The sequence below is a fragment of the Chiloscyllium plagiosum genome, chromosome 4 (genome assembly GCF_004010195.1).
Source record: "Chiloscyllium plagiosum isolate BGI_BamShark_2017 chromosome 4, ASM401019v2, whole genome shotgun sequence".
NCBI classification, from domain to species: domain Eukaryota; kingdom Metazoa; phylum Chordata; class Chondrichthyes; order Orectolobiformes; family Hemiscylliidae; genus Chiloscyllium; species Chiloscyllium plagiosum.
Genome location: NC_057713.1, coordinates 29,038,979 through 29,063,060, shown reverse-complemented (window position 1 = coordinate 29,063,060; position 24,082 = coordinate 29,038,979). Strand labels below are relative to the sequence as shown.

Sequence of the window (24,082 nt, the reverse complement as noted above, 5' to 3'; positions counted from 1 at the left end):
AGGCCCTCAAACTTAGTGTTCTATTTTGTTAGAGTGAAGAATATTTTTAGACAAAGTTTAAAACATAGTCAAGCTGCAAGTGGGGGATAGAATCAGACAAGTATTTAAGCTTAGTTAGGATGATACCTTCCATCTGCCACTGTACAAATCAAATCTTTGTAATCCTCTCAAGTTAAATGTCACCATACTACCTTCAATTATCAGAGACTATTTTGTAGTCTGCTACTTTTTCCCCCCAATTCATGTTTAAAAAAAATGAAACCTTAAAAAAGGGTACAGGAATAGAACCAAAGGGAACATTAAAAAGGAAGAAGAAAATGGTAATTGATTCCACCTGGAGTTGCAAAGAGGCCAAATTAGAATTTATTCCAATATTAAAAATGCCACAATTTGGATTTGGGACTATTAGTAAGGAGTAACTAATTCAGAAGAAACTTTTATCAGGACAGGATTCTGGGTAATCCAAGATGGAGGATGAGAAAAATTTCTGGCTGCAACAGTTGCTCCTTTTGAGGTATTCTGAATGTTGGAGGTGGTGATTTCCTTGAATTCCAGGAGCAGCAATTGCTCTTGCATGGTTTTGGAACTTGAGAAAAAAAAAAGTCAAAACACACTTAAAAAGGGAGAAGAACAGATAAAGGAAGCACATGGTGAGGTCAGTGGAGAGGCACAGACCCACATTGCTAACTGACAGTTGCAGTTACTGCCTTTGCTGTTGGATTCACATCACTGGACATTGGGGTGCATCTGGAAAAATTAAAAAGTCAAATGCACAACTGATCTTGAAGGAACGTGCCTGGGAGAGGTCATAGCACCGAAGCAGATAAGTGGATTTTAAGCAGCGCCTTGAAAGAAGTCTGCTGTCAGTAGAGTGGTTTCTTACTTGATTATATGTTTTATTGAGCTGTGTCTTTTGTTTTGTAGAGGAATAAGAGTGCTATTTTCCGAGTCTGTAGACTGAAAGAAACAAAAATGGCCCTGAGTAGAGTGATATGCTAGTCAGATGTGGGAGTTTAGGGAGAGCTTACGGGTTACTGAGGATTGTATCTGCAATAAATGCTGTTGGCTGCGATCCTATTGGATCAAACGCTTCAGTTGGACAGGCAGTTAGTGGCAATGAGGAATTTACAAGAGCAAGGGGATGGGATGTATGGCAGGTGTGGGGGGGGGGGGGGAGGAAAATTCTTAGATGAGTTAAGTCTAAAGGAAAAAAAAAGGTAGAGAAGTAGACAGGGAGTGCAGGAGTCTTCTGTGGCTATCTGCATTTCAAACCAGTATGCAGTTTTGGAAGATAGAGGGTAATGGATTATCAGGGGAACATAGCACAAACAGCTACATTTCTGGTATGGAGACTGGCTCTAAATGTAATGAGAGCTACTTTGGGTTCCAGGCAAATTGATTGTGTTAGAGGACTCTACTCAGAGGCACAGACAGATGTTTCTGTGGCCAGCAGCGAAAAATCAAAATGGTGCGTTACTTCCTTGGTGCCAGGATCAAGGATGTCTCAGAGGGTGCAGGATGTTCATTTAAAAAAAAAAAAGGGCAGGGGTTGGGGAAGAAGAGAGGGGCCAGCAGAAAGGAAGTCAGTCATTGTACACATTGGAACTAACGACATAAGGAAAAAAGGTTGAGATTCTGAAGGGAGATTGCAGAGAGAGAGGAGTTAGGCAGAAATTTGAAAAAGGTCCTCTAGAGAGTGGTAATACCTGGATTACTTCTGGTGCTACAAGCTAGTGAGGGCAGGAATAGGAGGATAGAGCAGATGAATGCATGGCTGAGGAGCTGGTGTATGGGAGAAGGATTCACATTTTTGGATCATTCGAAGTTGTTTTGTGGCAGAAGTAACCTGTACAAGGACAGATTGCACCTAAATTGGAAGGGGAAGAATACAATGGCAAGGAGATTTTCTAGAGCTGCTCAGGAGGATTTAAACTAGTAAGGCAGGGGGAGGGAGATGGAGGAAAGACTTCAATCTGAGACTGGTACAGTTGAGAACAAAGGCAAGGAGGACAAAGCAGAGAACAAAGTAGGACTAGTAAATAAAACTGCATTTATTTCAATGCAAGAGGCCAAACAGGGAAGGCAGATGAACTCAGGGCATGGTTAGGAACATGAGACTGGGATATCATAGCAATTACAGAAATATTGCTCAGGGATGGGCCAGACTGGCAGCTTAATGTTCCAGGATACAAATGCTACAGAAAGGTGGGCAAGAAAGGACAGGGAGTGGCATTTTTGATAAGGAATAGCATTACAGCTGTACTGAAGGAGGTTATTCCCAGAAGTACATCCAGGGAGGTTATTTGGGTGGAACTGAGAAATAAGAAAAGGATGGTCACCTTATTGGGATTGTATTATAGAACCCCTAATAGTCAAAGGGAAATTGAGAAAAATTTGAAAGGAGATCTCAGTTGTCTGTAAAAATAATAGTGTGTTTATGGTAGGGGAGTTTAACTTTCTAAATGGGAATGCTATAATGGGAAGGTTTTAGATGATGATGAATTTGTTATGTACAAGACAAAGACAATGACAATGTGAATGTACTACTAAAGGTGCAAAACCAGACCTACTGTTGGGAAATAAGGCAGGGCAGGTGATGGAGGTGTCAGTGGGGGAGCACTTTGGGGCCAGTGACCATAATTCTATTAGATTTAAAATAGTGATGGAAAAGTGTAAACCACATCTAAAAAAGATGAAGTCCTAAATTGGAGGAAGGCCAATTTTGACAGTATTAGGCAAGAACTTTCAAAAGCTGATTGGCGCAGGTGTTCTCAGGTAAGAGGACAGCTAGAAAATGGGAAGCCTTTAGAAGTGAAATAACGAGAGTCCAGAGAAAGTATATTCCTGTTAGGGTGAAAGGAAAGGCTGGTAGGTATAGGGGATGCTGGATGAGTAAAGAAATTGAGGGTTTGGTTAAGAAAGTGAGGAAGCATATGTCAGGGATAGACAGATTGATTGAGTGAATCCTTTGAAGAGTATAAAAAGTAGGATTGTACTAGAGAAATCAGGAGGACACAAAAAGGGGACATCAAATGGTTTTGGCAAATAGGGTTAAGGAGAATCCAAGAGGGTTTTTGCAAATACACCAAAGACAAAAAGGTTAACTAGGAAGAGAATAGGGCCCCTCAAAAGATCCTTTTTGTGAAGCCACAGGAGATTGGGCAGATACTAAATGTGTATTTTGTATCAGTATTTACTGTGAAAATTGATATGGATATGGAAGATATAGAAATGTAGGGAAATAGATGGTGACATCTTTAAAAAATGTCCAAATTACAGGAGGAGGAAGTGCTGGATGTTTAGATACATTAAGGACCTGATCAGGTGTTCCCTGGAACTGTGGGAAGCTAGGGAAGTGATTACTAGGTCTCTTACTGAGATATTTGTATCATTGATAGTCACAGGTGAGGGGCCAGAAGATTAGCTAATGGTGCCACTGTTTAAAGAAAGGGTGGTAAGGACAAGCCAGTGAGCCTGTCGTCAATAGTGTGCCAGTTGTTGGAGGGAATCTTGAGGGACAGAATGTATATGCATTTGTAAAGACAAGGACTGATTAAGGATAGTCAGCATAGCTTTGTGCATGGGAAATCATGTCCCACAAACTTGATTGAGTTTTTTGTAGTAGTAACAAAGAGGATTGATGAGGGCAAAAGCAGAAGATGATGTGGTCTATATGGACTTCAGTAAGGTATTTGACAAGGTTCCCAATGGGAAACTGATGAGCAAGGTTAGACCTCACGGAAGACAGGGAGAACTCTCCATTTGGATACAGAACTGGCTCAAAAAAAGGTAGAAGACAGGGTGGTGCTGAAGGAGTGTTACTTTTCAGACTGGAGGCTTGTGACCAGTGGCATGCCACAGGATCAGTGATGAAAAGTAGTGGACCCAGCATTTATATAAATGACTTGAATGTGAGCATAAGCATAGTTAGTAAGTTTGCTGATGACACCAAAATTGGAGGTGGACAGCAAAGGTTACCTCAGATTACAATGGGATCTTGATCAGATTGGCCAATGGGCTGAGTGGCAGCTGGACTTAAATTTAGATAAATGAGGTGCTGCATTTTGGGAAAGCTAATTTTAGCAGGACATTATACACTTAACGGTAAGGTCCTTGTAGTGTTGCTGAACAAAGACCTTGGTGTGCAAGTTCAAAGTGAAGTCCAGGTAGATAGGATAGTGAAGGCAACATTTAGTATGCTTTCCTTCATTGGTCAGTGTATGGAGTACAGGATTTGGAAGGTCATGTTGGAGCTATACAGGACATTGGTTAGGCCACAGTTGTAATATTGTGTGCAACTCTGGTCTCCTTCCCATTGGAAGGATGTTGTGAAACTTGAAAGGGTTCAGAAAAGATTTACAAGGATGTTGCCAGAATTGAAGGATTTGAGCTATAGCTAGGGGTTGAATAGGCTGGGGCTGTTTTCCCTGCAGTGACCTTTACAGGTTTATCAATCATGAGGGGCATGGATATGATAAATAGACAGAGTCTTCTCCCTGGGGTAGGGGAGTCCAGAACTAGAGGGCATAGATTTCAAGTGAGGGGAATATATATTAAAAAAGACTAAGGGGCAACATTTCACTCCGAGGGTATAGAATGAGCTGCCAGAGGTAATGGTGGAGGTTAGTACAATTGCAACATTTAAAAAGGCATTTGGATGGGTATATGAATAGGAAGGGTTTGGAGGGATATGGACCAGGTGCTGGCAGGTGGGACTAGATTGGGTTGGGATCTCTGGTTGGGATGAGTTGGACCAAAGGGTCTGTTTTCATGCTATACATCTCTATGACAATGACTAAGTGAATGCAAAGCAATACTAAAAACAACTTCAGCAAGTAAATTTCATGAAGAATAATTTTAAGAATGTGGAGTTAGATGAACAGGAGGCAGAAAGGAAAAAAGGATATACTAATTGAGTTTGAAGGAGAGTGGGAAGAGGCTAATATTGGCTAATTCTTTGTTTAAAAGCAAACAGAATCTACAATATTAATTACCTGCACTGAAATTATAGCAAGAATCCACATATATAAAATTAAAAACTCTTTATACTGAGTTGGTGTGGTGCTGGAAGACAACAGCTGGTCAGGAAGAGTTGACATTGCAAGCATAAAACATCGATTCTCCTGCTCCTCGGATGCTGCCTGACCTGCTGTGCTTTTCCAGCACCACACTCCAATTCTGATCTCCAGCATCTGCAGTCCACACACTCTTCGTCCTTTTGTAGAAGATGGGCATTACCAGCAAGTATTTATTGAACAGAATGGCTAACTAAGCCACCTGAGAGAGCAGTTTAAGAATCTCACAGCTATGGGGTCTGGAATCACAAAGTAGGCCAGACCAGGTTAAGAATAGCAGATTTCCTCCAATAAAAGACATCAGTTATACAAATGGTTTTTAAAACACAAATATTGCATACCATAACAGTGTCACAAGTTTATATATTTTTTTTAAATTAATTTAGTTCCCCCAACTTCATGGCAGGATTTGAACCCATGTCTCCTGAACATTAGCCTTTAGGATACTAGTCCAGTGACATTATTACCTCCAATATTTCCCTATATTTGAAAATAAAATAACTACAAGGAAACACTTAATGGCATGCTTACCTCAGAGAATGGAGAATTATCCACTAATAGCTGTTTGACCTCAGAAAGTTGGATGTCTCGCAGAGACATAATGCACACTTTGTAGGGCAACTACAAGACAAGAGTAATGAGAATCACAAAGAAAATCAACTACAATGGCAATTACAAGATTAGGAACAAGAGAATGTTACAACATTTCTATTCCCAATTAAATTCCCTTCATGAAGTTTCATTTTAGTTAGAAGTCAGTGTGGCAGCATTAAAAACTCAATGGAGCTTTAGGTTGGGCATTAATATCTGCCAGGCCAACCCCACCCACTTTTACTTGCTGTCAAAATAATCAATTGAGGTGGTGCTTTTGGAGGAGACACTAATGGGGTGTCACCTAGTCCAAGCAAAGAAAAGCAACTCAAGTCTCAGACTCCATATTCAGTTGTTTCCGTTTGGATTCTTCACTTGTGGAACGGCAACCTTGGAATCATTGTTTTTGCTTGCTCTTTTAACATCTCAGATCACTTGTAAAGCTTTTCTGCCTGGGTGATGTTATGCAAGTGGAAGATGCACTTTCTGGCCTGTTCTATTGTATGACACTACTTTCTGCCACTGATCAGGTATGAAAATCTGCAAACAAAGTGCCTACTAGGCAATTCACAATGGACACCATTCTCAGTCAAAAATAAGTGGATCATAAACAACCAACTAATCACAGAATTTGAGCTTTTAGCCATTCAGAATAGAATCAGATTTAAAATGGAGCACCTGTAGACCTTTGATTTTTCATTTAAAGTCTAGATCTATGCAAACACATGGAAATGGAGGAAAAAAAAAGGTTAAAACTTCACAGAATGTCTAAGTCATTAAAATTTTTTAATTTGACTGAATGCCAACATTAATTGTGTGTAAGAAAGTCAGTGCATCTAAAAAAAGTAACAAGGGCCAGTTCCACAGGTAAAACTTTCATTGCACTTCTTGTAGGCCAACCTATATCCCACTCGTTACAGCAAACCTTTTAAATTCACTTATACCAAGAGTGTGGCACTTGATAAAATATTCCATATGTAATCCATTTAAGAACACATTAAGTAGCACGGTAAACAGTGTTATACTTTATCTACAGCATAAAATCACTAACAAAGCAATTTTTTTTAAGGCACTTACTGGCAGAGTTTTCTCACATTCACCCTCAACTGACTACATGTCCATCAGGAGATGGTGATAATACATTAAATATCTGGTATTTCAGGTATATATTTTTGGCAATTAAAAACAGAGTGCTGGTTTAGAAGGTGCCAGTTAAAACAAATGTACTAAAACACATTTTACTCGTGCTTAATAGCAAATATAGACAGCACTGCAGACGGCTCCTGGTGGCATACACTGACAGTTGGGAAACTTACTGAAATACAGCTTTAAAAAAGTCTACTAACTAGTTCTGGAACCAAATGCAGGAAATTGCATCCTCAGGCCACAGTATCTCATGGTTAGGAAACGGAACCGGCTTGTGGAAAACCTGTAATTTCAGAGTTCCAGTAGAAGCCTTATCCCAAGTACGTTTAAAATACAGCAAAGTGTTGTCTGGGGGCTTGATGTTGTAGACAGTACAAGAAAACTCAATGCAGACACTGCAACTTACAATAGTGGATGGGAAGTAAAGCAGAGTTTGATGCCAAATCTCATCAAGTCAGGCAATAATTTGCTGACGCTCACCATTCAAAGATGACCACTGCTTTAGGGATGTTTGCAACAAACCAAGATAATATAGACTAGTGAGCCTGATGTCAGTGGTGGGCATGTTGTTGGAGGGAATCCTGAGGGACAGGATGTACATGTATTTGGAAAGGCAAGGACTGATTAGGGATAGTCAATATGGCTTTGTGTGTGGGAAATCATGTCTCACAAACTTGATTGGGAATTTTTTTTGAAGAGGAGGATTGATGAGGGTAGAGCAGTAGAGGTGGTCTATTTGGACTTTAGGAAGGTGTTCGATAAGGTTCCCTATAGGAGGCTTTTAGAAAAGGTTAGATCTCAGAACACGGGAGAACTAGCCACTTGGATACAGAACTGGCTCAAAAAAAAAGAGGTAGGAGAGTGGTGATGGAGGGTTGTTTTTCAGAATGGAGGCCTGTCACCAGTGGAGTGCACCAAGGATCAATGCTGGGTCCTCTACTTTTTGGTCATTTATATAAATGATTTGGATGGGAGCATGAGGGGTATAGTTTGTAAGCTCACCCATGACACCAAAATTGGAGCTATTGTGGACAGCTAAGGTTACCTCAGACTACAACAGGACCTTGATCAAATGGGCTGAGAATTGGCAGATGGAGTTTAATTCAGATACTTCCCAGTGCTGCATTTTGGGAAAGCAAATCTCAACAGGACTTATACACTTGAAGGTGTATAAGGCAAGGAAGTGTTGCTGAACAAAGACCTTGGAGTGCAGATTCATAGATCCTTGAAATGGAGTAACAGATAAATAACAGTGGAGGAGGAGTTTGGTATGCTTTCCTTTATTGGAAAGAGTATTGAGTACAAGAGTTGGGAGGTCATGTGGCTGTACAGGACACTGGTTAGGCCACTGTTCGAATATTGCATGCAATTCTGGTCTCCTATTGGAAAAGATGTTGTGAATCTTGAAAGGGTTCATAAAGATTTAAGGATGTTGCCAGGGTTGGAGTATGAGTTATAGGGAGAGAGGCTGAACAGGCTGGGGCTGTTTTCCCTGGAGCATTGGAGGCGGAGGGGTGACCTAGAGGTTTACAAAATTATGAGGGGCATGGATAGGATAAATAGACAGTTTTTTCCCTGGGGTGGGGGGTGGGAGTCCAGAGCTAGAGGTCTTCGGTTTAGGGTGAGAGGGGAAGATATAAAAAAAACAGACCCACGGGGCAACTTTTCCACACAGAGGGTGGTACATGTATGGAATGAGCTGCCAGAGGAAGTGGAGGGGACTGGTACAATTGCAGCATTTAAAAAGCATCTGGATGGGTATATGAATAAGAAGGGTTTGGAGGGATATTGGTTGGGTGCTGGCAGGTGGGACTAGATTGGATTGGGATATCTGGTCGGCATGGACGGGTTGTACTGAAGGGTCTGTTTCCACGCTTTACATTTATGACTCTAACATTAAAAACCTGTACAATCTGAAGTACTTAACCAAAAATAAATAAACCATAATTGAACAAGTAGAAAGATGACATTTGGAATACAAGAATCTGAATAGAATTTATAAAAAGCAAAAGGATCTGAAACTCAAATACCAAAATCATTTAACGCTAGTAATACAGCTAATAAGGCTGTTATATAAACCATGCAGAAGATTCTATGCTTCCAGGACAGGACTGAAAAGGTGAACCATAACATGCTTATATTGAATCTTGGGCAAAAATCACATTTGGAGTACTGTAAACTGTAGTAAAGATTACTTTTTAAAAAAAAATTAGTTATTAGGAAAGTCTAACACTGGAAGGACAATTCAAGCATTGCCATCTCTGCTCCTAACAAAAGGACTGTTTGTTGAGTTTGCACATTCTCCCAGTGTCTGCATCGGTTTCCTCCAGGGGCTCAGATTTCCTCCCAAAGTGGTACAGGTTAGGTGAATTGGCTATGCTAAATTGCCCCTAGTGTTCAGGGGTGTAGGTTAGGTGCATTAGTCAGGGGAAAACTATAGAGTAATAGGACAGGGCATCTGTCTGGATGGGTTACTTGGAGGGTCGGTGTGGACATGTTGGGTCCGATGGCCTGTTTCCACAATGTAGGGATTCTATGATGAACTGCATGCCAATTAGGGACCAACAGCTCCTCAGATGCAATAATATCATGGAGCAGTGGTCACTGCTGAGACACCACAGGGGTTCACCTGGAACCTATGTAGTGGGACTTGGTCAGGTAGGTCTGGAAAGCCACATCCCATTCTGCTCAGCTTGGGATGGCAGGCTCAAGTATAGCTTAGGGCCTCCAATTATTGGTAGCAACTACAGCCCCTAAGAGGAGCTCTTCAGTTGGCCCCATTAGCCAAGAAATTGTCTTCTGACAAACCCAAAAGCTGTCCTCTTCCCTGTCAGATTAAAATTTCAGTGTTAAAACAACAGGCATTTCACCTGTTTATCTTCCCCATTTGGCATATCCTTGGCTCTCAGATTGTTCTAAGCCAACATTCAAATTTAAACCAAAGGAAATTACAACCCAGGAACAGGCCCTTCAACCCTCCAAGCCTGTGCCGATCCAAATCCACTGTCTAAACCTATTGCCCAATTCCTAAGCATTTGTATCCCTCTACTCCTCACCTACTCATGCATCTATCCAGTCACACCTTAAATGAATCCACCATGCCTGACTCTACTACCTCTGCTGGCAACGTGGTCCAGGCAGCTACAACCTTCTGTGTGTACTTTCCACATGTATCCCCCTTTATAGTTTTTCACCTCACCTTGAATGAGTGACCTCTCGTTATTGGAGACCTCACCCTGGGAAAAAGCTGTCCTGTTTATACGCTTCAATGATTTTGCAGACCGCAATCAGACGCCCCCCGATCTCCTTTTATCTAATGAAACAATCCTACTCAACTTCTCTTCGTAGCTAACACCTTCCATACCAGGCAACATCCTCGTAAACCTTTTCTGCACCCTCTCCACATCCTTTTGGTAATGTGGCGACCAGACTGTACACTATTCTAAATGGAGCCAAACCAAAGTCTTGTACAATTTTAACACAACCTGCCAGCTCTTATATTCAATACCCTATCTGATGAAGGCAAGCATACCATAAGCCTTCTTGACCACTATCCACCTGTGCAGCGACCTCCAGGGTACAATGGACTGAACTCCCAGATCTCTGCTCATTGACTTTACAGTATAGTTGGCTCTAGAATTCCCAAAATGTAACACCTCATTTGCCTGGATTGAATCCCATCTGCCACTTCTCTGCCCAACTCTCCAGTCTATCAACATTCTCCTGTATTCTTTGACAGTCCACTATGCTTTCTGCGACTCCAATCTTACATTCCATTTTCTAGCCGAAATTTAGTTAAACTCAAGACAAATGGAATTTCTAGCAAAACTGGGAGAGGAAAACAAAGTTTAAACAATGGTCTCCCACTACAACTAACTTTTTTGGTGCAGAGAGTGTGGTACTGGAAAAGCACAGCAGGTCAGGCAACATCCAAGGAGCACTTGGTAGGATCACTTTCATCTAAGTTTTTTTTCTGGATCCAATCGCCAGTATCAAAGCTGAAGGATTCAGACCACACTAAAATGCCATTGGGGTTACATAAAAGTTTTGACTATATTTCAAGACAGGAAGCCTTAAATGGATTCAGATCGATAGAAGTAATGTAATTATATCTTAAAAAAGATTGTTATATTCCAAGGAGCATTTGAATGGAAACAAACTTTTCACTCAAGGAAATTCCTGCCTCAGAGCTAAGAGAATCAACTGGATTCACTAATCACTAGTTGAAACAACATTACCAAGCAAAGAAATGGCCATAGCAAGAATCAGTCAGAAAGCACAGAATCTGTGTGGGCAGAGTTAAGGAACCATAAAAAGAGGGTCTCCTATCAAGAGTCAGGACATAGGCAGAAAATAAAATGAGAAGGTAGTGTCTTTCTTAGATGCCTTTTCTGTCAAAATAACAATGGGGGACTTCAATATGCAGGTGGATAGTCCACTATGCTTTCTGCGACTCCAATTTAGAATTTCCCCAGTGGCAGTATGGGGGGGGGGGGAAAAAGAATGATTTAATAGGACCAGTGATCATAGTACAGGTAGCTGTCCTATAACACCATACTTGCATTCCAGCACAACCTTGCTTAATAGAAAATCACTTAATGGGCCTGTGGGAAAAGTGGAGTTGGAGTTGGGGCAGGGGCAGATCAGAAAAAACTCACGATCGTTCAAACACCCAACATAAAAGTATAGTACAGCCTGAATGAGAGTATAAATCATTACCAACAAAAAAAAAGTAAATTTAACAGTCCATTTAAAAATACAATAAAAAAAAGGTGCTCTGTTCAGTACCCCTCAAGGCTGCACTGTTGGCAGCTACATCAGCACACATGCAGTACAGCACAAAGACCAGCACAGGCATTGTGCACGTGCCAAACTGCATGGAAATTTCAGCATGGGCATTAGTGCCTGTGCATAACAAAGCATGTGAAACAATTCCCACTGGAATCACACTACTGAACAGAGGCAAGAAATAAATGTTCCCCAATTCTTCAGTGATATTCTAGCCAAATAGTGTTGCCACAACACACATTATCCCAAATCTGACTGTAACAAGAGAATTCTAGTTACAATAGTAGTGGGCGGCACGGTGGCACAGTGGTTAGCACTGCTGCCTCGCAGCGCCAGAGACCCGGGTTCAATTCCCGACTCAGGCGACTGACTGTGTGGAGTTTGCACGTTCTCCCCGTGTCTGCGTGGGTTTCCTCCGGGGGCTCCGGTTTCCTCCCACAGTCCAAAGATGTGCAAGTCAGGTGAATTGGCCATGCTAAGTTGCCCGTAGTGTTAGGTAAAGGGGTAAATGTAGGGGTATGGGTGGGTTACGCTTCGGCGGGTCGGTGTGGACTTGTTGGGCCGAAGGGCCTGTTTCCACACTAAGTAATCTAATCTAATCGTAGCAGAAAGATGAGAGTCAGGCAGACAGCACAGAAACAGACCCTTCAGTCCAACCCACCCATACCAAACAGATATCTCAAATTAATCTAGTCCCACTTACCAGCACCCAGCCTATATCCCTCCAAACCCTTGCTATTCATATAGCCATCCAGATGCTTTTTTAAAATGTTGCAATTGTACTAGCCTCCACCACGAGCTCTGGCAGCTCATTCTATACATGCACCACCCTTTGCATGAAAACAAATTGCCCCTCAGGCCTCATCTTTCCCCTCTCACCCTAAACCTATGCCCTCTAATTTTGGGGTCCCCATCCCAGGAAAGAGATGTTCCTGAGGATGTGGTGTTAGCAATTCTGGCAAGTGTGAAAATAGGTAAGCGTCCCAGGCTGGATGGGATCTATCCTATGATTCACTGGAAAGCTATAGAGGAGACTGTAGAGCCATTGGCTTTGATCTTATCGTCACTGTCTACAGGAATCGTGCCAGAAGACTGGAGGACAGCAAATATTGTCCCCTTGTTCAAGGTTTGGGGGGTGGGAGTGGGAGTAGAAACAACCCTGTTAACTATAGGCCAGTGAGCCTTATTTCAGTTGTGGGTAAAGTGTTGGAAAGGATTACAACAGTTAGGATTTATCTAGAAAGAAATAGTTTGATTAGGGACAGTCAAAGTTGTGTTAGGACAAGTCGTGCCTCACAAACTTTGAGCTCTTTGACCAGACCAAACTGGTAGAGGAGGGTAAAGCAATTGATATGGTCTCAATGGATTTCAGTAAAGTGTTTGCCAAGATTCCCCACAGTAGGTTATTGCAGAAAATAGAGGCATGGGATTGAGGGTGATTTAGCAGTTTGGATCAGACATTGGCTGGGTAAGAGATGACAAAGGGTAGTAGTTGATGGGAAAGGTTCATCCTGGCAATAAAAAACAAACAAGGACAATTATTAGACATTGAATTGCTGCATATAACATGCGACGTGAACTCATCCAGGCAAACGTTTGTTTGATATATGGAAAAAACCTTTATTGCACAAAACATCGTTGGAGAAAGCTTTCAGCAAACCAAGATGATTCTGGGCGATCAAACACATAACGTCAAAGCACTCTGAAGAGCAACACAGCGTGTACCAGACACGCAGAGACACACGCGCGCGCACACGCACGTTCAAAATGCCTTCAGTATCAGTACATGTAATGGATGATTTCTACTTAAAGATTAAATATCATAAGCAAATAGTTAATACTTTGCAGGTTAGGAGCAAGGTCAGCCAGTATCATTTTCAGGGACAATTTGTATGCAAGGGAAGATAATGGCATTGTTGCTGGACCAGTAACCTAGTCAATGCTATGGGACTGGAGCTTAAATCCCACTACAGCAGAATTAAAAGGTTTTAGAAGAGGGGAATTGAATTTTAAAAAAAGGCAAATAACCATTTACTCTGGGTAAAAGGCTTTGACATTCATCAAGAGAGGCTCACAACACCATGGAGTTGGTCACAGAACAACACAGCTGCTAGATAGGCCTGTGACAAAGTGGTGAGGGAACCCCAAAAAGAGAGTGAAATACTTAATCCTTACTAATGCAAGTGTTACAAATACATCTGTTCTAATCAGCACTGGAAAGAGAGCAATCACAATTGTGGAGACCAAAAGTTCCATTTTCACAGAGGACACCATCCTGTTTTATGGGGCACAACCTCTTGTGATAATGGGAAACATTATGAACATCTCTAACAACTCATTCCAGAGGAATTGTGGGCTTTCAGCAGTAGAATTGTATGACAAGTTGCAACCTGACCATACCTCACCATTAATCAATAAAGCCAGAGAATCAATCCTGGTTCAAAAGGAGTGCAGGAGGACAAGCCACGAGCAGCAGCAGGTACCTAACAGTGGCGACATCCACATGTTAAAGCTAAAGACTAACAGCAACTCATTGAAGGAGTTAGCTCCACAACCATCCTAATCCTCTAATATTAAACTGCAAAAGACCAAGGCTGAAGCATTTGCAACAGAGTGCAAAGTTAGCAAATTCAGAGAAGATTTGTAGCTCAGGTCGAGGCTCTGGATGTAGGTTTGCTCACGGAGCTGGAAGGTTAGTTTTCAACGAGTGTAAAGTAAACAATCCCTCTACCTTATCCAGGAGGTTCTAGACTGGGAGGGTAGGATGCAGCAGAAGAATTCACCTCTGGCCAGAATCAGCATTCCATTTTTCTTTCCTAGGTTATGGTTTTTAGTCAGTGATCAAAGATTCATCTCAATTGAGTCCCACCCACTCCAAGACATCACCCCAGAAGTGAGCATATTAGATAAACAACCAGTAAAATGAACTGCAGACATACTCATTAATTTGTTCAAGTCTAACAGATTTGCAAAAACTGAAACAGGATGAAGTTCCTCAGGATATAGTGTCCTAATGTCAACCAGCTTTAGCTGATTCAATCATGTAGTTGTTCTGCTATAACATGATTGTTGCATTCTTCTGTAACATCATGGTATTGAAAATGGCATTATGGAAAACTATAGAAAATTGTGCTGCAGAAGATCTCTAAAAAACTATACCCATTCAGGAGAAAGTTTATTATCCAAACAGCATTCACCATTTGTCAACTTGCATTGACAATGTGTATTTACCAGAACGCGCTGTACAAGATCAGAAGCAGGGATAGTTGGTGATGACTGCAAAAAAAAAGTGTTCAGCACCATTTGGACTGCTTCAGTATATGAATTGCATGTCCACACACAAAGATCAGAGGTTTGGGGTGACAAAGCAACATTCATGCTGTGTCTGGTAACATCACCCCCTTGGCATTACCATTGCTCAACATCTTCCTCTCCTCCTTCCCCCAACTAAAAATCAATATCCTGGGATTATCATTGACTAGAAAGAACTGGACCAGCCATATAAATACCATGACAAGAGCATATCACAGGCAAGGAATCCTACAGTGATTAACTCATCTCCCGACTTCAAAACTTGCCCACCATTTAAGGCGCAAGACAGGAGTGATGCAATACTCACTTCTGTATGAATGCAACTTGAACACTCAAATGGACAATGTCCAGCTTTACTGTCTTCCATTGTTGCTACAAGTTTTTCATTTACAAAGTTAATTGAGTAATAACTACTCATTTCCAAATGAATATTCATGATCAAAGTAGTGTTTGATCTTATGCAAATACGTTCAGGCAGACTACAGATAAACATCTGCACCAATTCCTCTTTGAGCTCATTATTTGTTTGTCACATGGAGACAGCATTCTCTCTGGTTCTAATGATCAAGCAAATTTAAAATTTAATCTAGCTTGTGAATTTCAGACAAAAAATAGTTTCCATCTAAGTTCTAAATTCTGTTCACTCAAACTTTCATGTTAATTATCACTCTCATTCCACTTCTTAGAATCCAAACTGGTCACCGATGTAATGCTGTAACTTCCTGTTCAGGTATAGACTTTAATAACTCCTGTTTCTAGCTTCAAAAGCACTTAAGTTACAGAAGTTTAACAGGTTAGTGTAGTGTCCTTACTAAAGGGCAGTATTTCCCCAAAGCTTGTGGCTGCCACTTGACTATTTTACACATGCTGTAGAAACCCACAGTAAAAATAAAATTAAGTGTACATGACAAGTTAAATGGCAAAAAGTCCAGGAAAATTAATGTGTCCAGACTTTCAATCTCTGCATGACATGGTCTTCCAGAATGTTGCACTCTGTTTCCTCCCACAGTCCAAAAATGTGCAGGTTAGGGGAATTGGCCATGCTAAATTGTCAATAGCGTTCAGGGATGTGCAAGTTAGGTACATGACTCAGGGGAAAGTGTCCAGCAATACAGCAAGGGAATGGGTCTGGTTGGGATATTCTTCAGTGGGTCAGTGTGGACTGCTTGGACCAAAAGGCCTGTTTCTACACTGTAGGGGTTCTGTGTTGTGTCACCAGTCTTACCAGACCCTACTTTTCTCTTAGAGAGTCGTAATTGGTGGTAACTTAACCAGAGGGCCACCAGACCTCAGGCTAGGGAAGAAGTGGAGAAGGAGAAGTCCTTCATGGTAACCTCAAACTAGTGATGGGAACTGAACCCCAGCTTTTAGTATCACACTGCTCTGTAGACCAACAATCCAGCCAACTGAGCTAAAACAGATTCCCAGGAATTCTAAGATTCTATGGTGTATATAGAATCAGAGAAAGAGGAGTGTCTTTCAGATTAAGATCTCTATTACATTCTGGACTTCAAGACCATGTTGAGCTGCTAGATTGCTAATGTGTATGTACCTCATTTGCTCCTATCACTTTCAAAAAATTACTTTGAAAACAATTGGGAGCACAGAAGCAATGAAAGAATAGCAAACTGAAGCTCATAACACTATTCTTATACTTCTGTTCAACAAAGATGGCTCAGTTTTCAGAATAAATCAGATGTTTTCCATATCTTATGAGTGAACAGCTAGTTTGTAATGCAGTGTGACACCAATAGCAGGGTTCAACTCCCACTGGAGATCAAAGTTGAAACTTTATTGCTGGAACAGCACAGCAGGTCAGGCAGCATCCAGGGAACAGGAGATTCGACGTTTCGGAAGGGCCTGTGCCCAAAACGTCGAATCTCCTGTTCCCTGGATGCTGCCTGACCTGCTGTGCTGTTCCAGCAATAAAGTTTCAACTATTTCCCACCCCCACACCAGTTGAGCGACCACAGATGTCAGTGTAAGGGCTGCAACTGCTTACAGGCTGCAAGAGGAATATAGTTTTAGATATTGATCAGTAGTAAGAGGGCAAAACATTGGCAAGTGTAGTGTAATGTGGGAAAATTATGGCTTGCTCATTTTTGAAGGGATAACAAAAGAGTAGTTTCGTCTAAATAGAGAAATACTGCATCACAAAAAGAGACTCTGGGGCTACTTGTGTTTTTTTTTAAAAAGTCAGCACCAAGTGCAACAGGTAATAGCTGAAAATGTGTTGCTGGAAAAGCGCAGGTCAGGCAGCATCCAAGGAACAGGAGAATCGACGTTTCGGGCATAAGCCTTCTTCCTCAGCTGCAGTAGTGTTCAGTTTTGGGCACCACATTATAGCAATCTGTGAAGGCAGTGGATAGTGACTAGAATCAGATTACAGAATGCTTCCAAGGATGTGGAAATTCACTGGACTGTTCTTGGATAGAAGGTGGTCAATAGGAGATGGGATAGAGAAATTCTGAGCTGATGGAATAGATCGGATAGGGAGAAACTGTTTCCACTTGTAAAAGAACAAACAAGAGAGTGTATGATCAAGTGCAGGCACTATAGAGTGGATGGCTTCCTTTTGCACCGTAAGCTTGGAGGGGTTCAGGTTACAAACATGCACTTCCCATTCTATCTAATAACAGTTTCAGTCTCTTCATAATTCGTAACAGGGAAGAGGTGATGCTCAGTTAATGCCCTTCATTTGAAGTTAAATGCAATAATATAATTAACCTAAAAAGTTAAGAAGCGTTAGATTATAATTGAATTACAGGTTATTTTAATCGTGTAGCCCAGGCTATTAAACTTTTACTGCAGTCACTTTTAGGGAAGACTGGCCAAGGAGGCCTCAGGGCCAGGAGTTTGAGGGGGCTGTCATTTATTTGTGCTGTCATCCATCTGCAGCAGACTTTGGGTCATTTTTTAGTGGTGATAACCATTTGCAATTGAAAGCAATAGCATTAGATTTAAGCTTACTTTTCAACAGATTATAGCTTATTGAAATACCATGAAATATGAAGTTGGATTTTGAAAATAAAATTAGATTTATGGTATGATTTGCTGCTCAATCAATTCAATTGTTTAAGATATTAGGTTATCTAAATACTCTAGAATATAGTAGGAACCCACTTTCTTGAACTCCAGCAGACAACCTGGTGCAAATACACTCCAGGAGAGAGAGTGTTTAAGGACTTTGACCAGCAGCTCAGAAATTACAATATAATTATTCAAATATTGGATAGTGTTTTGCTTAGAGACACACTTGCAGTTGGTGATGCTTCCATGTGTCTACTGTCCTGTGGAAGAGGCTGTGGTTTTGGTAGCTGCCGCCCAAGGCACCATACACTACCATAGTCTCCCTGGTAACAACAGGAATGATTGCTGGTGGTAGCTAATGAATCAATAAAGCTTTCTTCCTAGATATTGCCAAGCTCCCTTTACCTGTCCAGTATCTAAAAAACCAGAAGGATTCAGTGATGAGGGAGTCAGGTGAGATGGCCCTGCCAAAAGTGGCAGCTTTCATTCCAACAGTAATGGCGCAGCAAAGGGGCCTCATGCCTGGCCACTTGGGCCCATGGCAGAGCAAGGACTGTAAAGTTGAACATTTTTCTGCCTTAATATTCCTTTTGTTTTATTCAGTGTTGACACTATAGAACACTTAACTATATTAAAGATAGCTTGTCAATAAAGACTGCATGTCAATAAATAAAAATCATTCCAAAAGACTAACTACATTGTTGCTGAATCAAAATCCAGGAGAACCTTCTAACAGCACAGATTTAGTCAAGGAAACAGCACTTCCACACAAGAGGCATGGTCACCTAAAGTTCAACTAGGTGCAGCAGTCCTGAACAAGCACAGACTGTTTGAAAGCCATGAATTCACAACTCATGCAGGAGCAAAAATGTGTTGCCGCCTCAGAACTGTCAGAAAAGCTGCTGGAACCAGTGGATTAACCTCACCGTTCAGCATTGTGGAGTCCTCAGAATTCGAGATAGACATGACATATGTAGCTACTTTGATACTTTTATCACAAAACAGCAAACTTTTGCCAAGGTGCTCCTGGTGCAAAAACCAAGCTTAGTGTTACATGCTGCCCACGTCAGGTTCCTCTGAATGCTAAAACACCTCAGGAGGCTTGCACATAAAAGGATTGGCCTATGCCCTCAAACTCAGCAGGGGAGGGATGTAATGATTGTAATGAGGTCTGCCAACTGGACCTCACAGGAGTTCCCTGATTGGACCAGATTAACAATCCAAAAGAATACTGGTTGACAGATTAAAAAATTGTCAGATATGCTGACGCTGACACTCTGGTAGTTGACTGAAGCAATGAGAAAGCATGTAGCCTTAGATATGACACTTGCTGCAGAGAACGCAGGAATTGGGGACATCTGTTTACTGTCAATGGATCAGTGTAAATAAAGTTATAACATTTGTTCACTTGTTGAATGTGTGGCAGCACCTTCTCATGCCAGAGGCACACAAATTTCACAGTAAGGTGCTGGATAATTAAATTGCTGGTTTATATCAAAGACTTAGGGTCAGATGTACAGCATGGAAACAGACCCTTCAGTACAACCCGTCCACACTGACCAGATATCCCAATCCAATCTAGTCCCACCTGCCAGCACCCAGCCCATATCCCTCCAAACCCTTCCTATTCATATACCCATCCAAATGCCTCTTAAATGTTGCAATTGTACCAGCCTCCACCACATCCTCTGGCAGCTCATTCCATACACATACCACCCTCTGAAAACATTGCCCCTTAGGTCTCTTATAATCTTTCCCCTCTCACCCTAAACCTATGCCCTCTAGTTCTGGGCTCTCTGACCCCAGGGTAAAGAAAGACTTTGTCTATTTATCCTTTCCATGCCCCTCAAATTTGTAAGCCTCGATAAAGGTCACCCTCAGCCTCCAACCTTTATGGTTGGATTAGAGTAAACACTGGCTCGTCATGGATTGACTTCGTCTTGTTCCCTGCAGCTCGAGGTCCAAGAAGGTTAAGAATTTAATTTGCATTCTGGGAATCAGATAATTTGAAAGGAAAGGCATTTTGTAGAACAATGATACTGGACATGTTAGCTGAGCAAGGTTACCTCAACCTTTGCACATGGTTTCAACTAATCCCTCATTATGATGTACTGTTAAAAGCAAAAATTATCTAGCCAAAGTAATCAGCCATTTGGGGCCTGGTTGAATTAAAGTTTCCCCAATTCGATGTGCATGTAGCTTAATTAGTCAAGCATACTCAGACCTGTCAGTGAGTTTCTCTTCCTCTGCAAACTTTTGCCATTTTATTGCTGCTTACCTCATTAAGGACATGTTTTTGTAGTTTTAATGCAAGTTTCTTTATAAAGATAGCTTGTCTGCAACAAAGAGCTCTGCTAATGGTTTTAGAACCTTAGCTCATTATACTGTAAACATAGATGCCTCTAATAAATAAAAAAGGTAATAAATTTAAACTAAAATTGTCTGTTAGTTTTATATTCCAGACTATCAGAACATGACCTCCAGGACAAACCAAGACAGACTACAGGTAGAGTCCATCAAGGATTCCCTGAGCCATCTTGAATAGGTATTTTAACAGCAGTACTAAAGTCAAAGACTGTTCATGTGTAAAAGGTGACCGAGTGGCAATACCATCCTCAGTTATTTCACAAGACTGACAGGGATGTCAACCATGAGCAAAAAGCATTTGGTGTGCAGGAAATCAGATAAAAACTCATCCAAAAAAGGTCATCCAGGTAGGCAACATATCAGCTAAACAATTTTAACAAGGTGCCAAAGTTCAAAAATTAACATGGAACCATTGGTCACACTCGGAAGTTCAAACCAGTATAATTCAATGCTTTTTTAAAAAACAAATAGTAATGTTGCACTCATTGACAGTACTCTGCCCTCACAGGTCATACATAAAACACTCAAGTGCAGAGATGGCATGATCACAAGTAAATTTACAGACAACATTCAAAACCAGGCATGAGATGGATGCCATCACAAAATCAGCACTAGTTTGACAACAGTTATCCTCTTCACCACTATCATTCAAAACAAATCCAGCTCTGTGAATACTGACATACAACCAGAGTGGAGGAAATCAGCAGATGCTTACAGGACTCGAAACGTGGCCCTATTTTCCTCCACAGATGCAACCAAGCTGACTTGTTTTGAGTGATATCAGAACAGGTCGACCATTGAGGTTTAGGAGAAAGTGAGGTCTGCAGATGCTGGAGATCAAAGTTGAAACTTTATTGCTGGAACAGCACAGCAGGTCAGGCAGCATCCAGGGAACAGGAGATTCGACGTTTCGGGCACAGGCCCTTCCTGAGGTTTAGGCACAGAACTGCGTCTCAATTACCTGACATGCTCTATCATCAATATTCCGTTGGCTAAAGAGCATCAAAGTCAAATAGTTTCCTCGTTTCAAAACTGAAATATAGTTTTCTAAAAGAAACTAATAACTTGACGGTTAAATGAGTGACGGACAAAGACGTTACCTCCCTAGTCTCCTTAGGGTTTCCAAAATAAAAAGGGGCAGCGATACCAGTCACGCCGCCTTACTGGTCCCGTCAAGCGGTTTGTTTTGAAATCACTGCCGCCCCAACGTCACGAGGCCAACGTTTATGACTAATTACCACGCGCCACCCAATCACGGAGCTCCAACCGCAGTGGGCGGGGCCCGCTACCACCACTCCCGCCTCCCGCTTTTGATTTTTGCCCCAACATTCCGGCGGCGATGAAAACGGCTGGGAGGCGGGACAGGGACCCGAGCGGGAACGGGATTGGTTGAGCCGAAACGTCAATCACCCAGCCCTCCAAACCGTTCCGAAACCAGCGCTTCCGGACCTTCCAACTTTGAAAGCAAAGCACCTTCTCAATCAGCACTGTCTTCCTCTTCTCTTGTTCCCCAAAACTTGAAATCATATTGAATGACGACTTTTTTTAAAAAAATCAAAACAATGAACTTTGCTAGAAATCGGTCTCGAGTGCCCAGTGGCGCCGCCTAGAGTGCGGCAGAGAGTGAGCAAGAGCAGCCATTGTTGGCAAAGTGCCCCCGAGAGCATGCCAGACGGTTAGGATCAGCGTGTGGGAGGTTTGCAGTGAATTTTGGAAATGGCATGCAAGCCTTCAAACACTATTTCACTTTTGGATGGGGTGGGGTGGGGTAGGAAGTCGGGAACGTGGATCAACGAACGGAAGAGAAAGTCTTCTTGTCTTCCATTAGTCCACCCTCTCCATTCGGAGGGAAGTTCTTCTCGCCTCATTTCCCACCGCGAAACAAAGTCAGCAGTTTCTCCCTAGCTAAACCTAGCGTGAAAACAAAACAAAAAAAGTATAATCACCAGCCCAGAAGACAAGCTGATCGGTCATTTCACTTTTTGAGGTAGCAATTGACTGAGGAGAAAACACCCCAAAAAACCCGAAGGAGGAGAAAATGCCCATAATCCAACTCGAATATTGCATTAAAGTACTCTTCTGTTCTCATTTCGAGATATTCTGAATGCATTTAATTTAATTTAATTGCAACGCATTGATTGCAGCAGTAACACGGTGCAGGGCCTGGAAAGGTGTCTTATTGAGCTGGTGCCAGTCACGCCTCAGCGTGGCAACCGATGTGTGGGTGGCTTAAAACTGCCTTCTGAGCAATCCAATAGGACGGAAAGACTCAAAAACAAAAGTTGCTGGAAAAGCCGAGCAGGTCTGGCAGCATCTGTGAGGAGAAATCAGAGTTAACGTTTCGGGTCCGCTGACCCTTCCTTGGAAATGATGGCAGCTAGAAAATAATAACACTGGAGGCTCTCAGTTAAATTCCTGCTGCTCAAAAACTCTTCAAAACTGTAAAAACATCGACAAAAAGGGCACTCCCATTCATCCAGTTGTGTGTGTTTTTTTGGGGGGGGTGGCTGGATTGTGGGCAAAAGTTGTTTCAGCCCTTCCTTAACTGTTTGACCACATGTTTAAACTGCATTCGGTTCTTTGAACTCTTGTTTACATTTAGATAATACCTAGGATCAATAATTTACAGAGGGAAAAAATGCTGAGTGGCACCTGTTTAACACGTATGGCCTGTCCTGGGGATTATTTGAAAAGTTGTTGGTTCGTTGCCTTTTCAGGAGCGCACTCGTTTGCGCAACGATAAAGCTTTCGTGGACTTCAAAATTAGTTTGAACATTAGTACGTGCTATTGCAAAATGGGCTACTGGGGTGGGTGGGACGGTCAATGGCCTTAAGTCTGGAATATTGTATAACACAGGAAGATGAGAGGACAGGATGTCTAAATCTAGTTCAGTAAACAGTTATGCCCATTAAAAACATCGTGAAGGGAATTAACCATACGACGATGCTGTCAACTTAGACTTTCCACGCGGCTGCAACACCGAGATGAGAGGGGAATACAATATTTTCTCATTTCGAACTCCTAAATATTGCACGATGCTGGTCCCTTGGGAGATCCAGTAACTCCACTGCTGCACTCGACAAAAGTAATACACGTGTTTTTTTTTAAATATTAAAAAACAGAATGTGCGCTTCGAGAACATTTATCCAAATTAAAAATCAAGATTATGCTACGAGGAAGGCAGCGTTATGAAAAAAAGACAAAACAAACTTACCCCAAGCTAAAGATTTCGCACTTAGCAAACTTGTTGAGCAATCGCAGCCGGTTTGTTTGTTTATAAAACGCAATCTTGTAAAGTTCACAGAGTTTCTTTCTGTATATTTTTCTCCGCTGCCCACTGCTGTTTTGATATGACGGATGTAGGAGGTTTTTATAGAGTCCAGATTCAGCCCTGCCCACTTTTTTCATCTCACAGACACGTGTCTTTCATTAGAAAGGAAAACACTTTACATTTAAAGCTGTTACTTTACAGACAAAAATAAATCAAATTGTTTTTCAACTAGGCGTTTTGATAAATTGAAAAAGGAACAAATCAACAAATGTGCATTTTGAGCAGTCACTCCTTTTTTCAAAAAAAAAGCTTTTTATAATGCCTCTGTGCTGCCGAACACATCCGCGTACGAGAGTAATTAATGCTGTCAAGAGGCAAAATTAAATTTTTGACGCCTAAACTCAGATAATTGCCTCCTGTACAGCTACGTGATTACGTGCACATCTAACATTCCATGAAACCACGCAAAATGATGCAATTTTGAATAGATAAGATTCGGAG

General features: G+C 41.6%; 1 protein-coding gene across 3 annotated transcripts in view; it reads right to left on the bottom strand.

Annotated features, from left to right (window-relative positions):
- The window catches only part of LOC122548912 (protein NDRG1-like), a 68,809-nt gene extending 45,142 nt beyond the window's left edge, over positions 1-23,667 (bottom strand). For 2 of the 3 annotated variants that reach the window (XM_043687877.1, XM_043687879.1), the window contains exons 1-2: positions 23,525-23,667; positions 5,607-5,696 (exon numbers count right to left, since the gene is read on the bottom strand). In XM_043687877.1, coding sequence (XP_043543812.1) covers positions 5,607-5,675 — 69 coding nt within the window. In that variant the 5' untranslated portion in view covers positions 5,676-5,696; positions 23,525-23,667. Of the gene's footprint in view, positions 1-5,606; positions 5,697-21,409; positions 21,501-23,524 lie in introns of those variants that run through there. The other variant, XM_043687878.1, reaches the window with a different exon arrangement.
- Between the last annotated feature and the right edge of the window lie 415 nt (positions 23,668-24,082).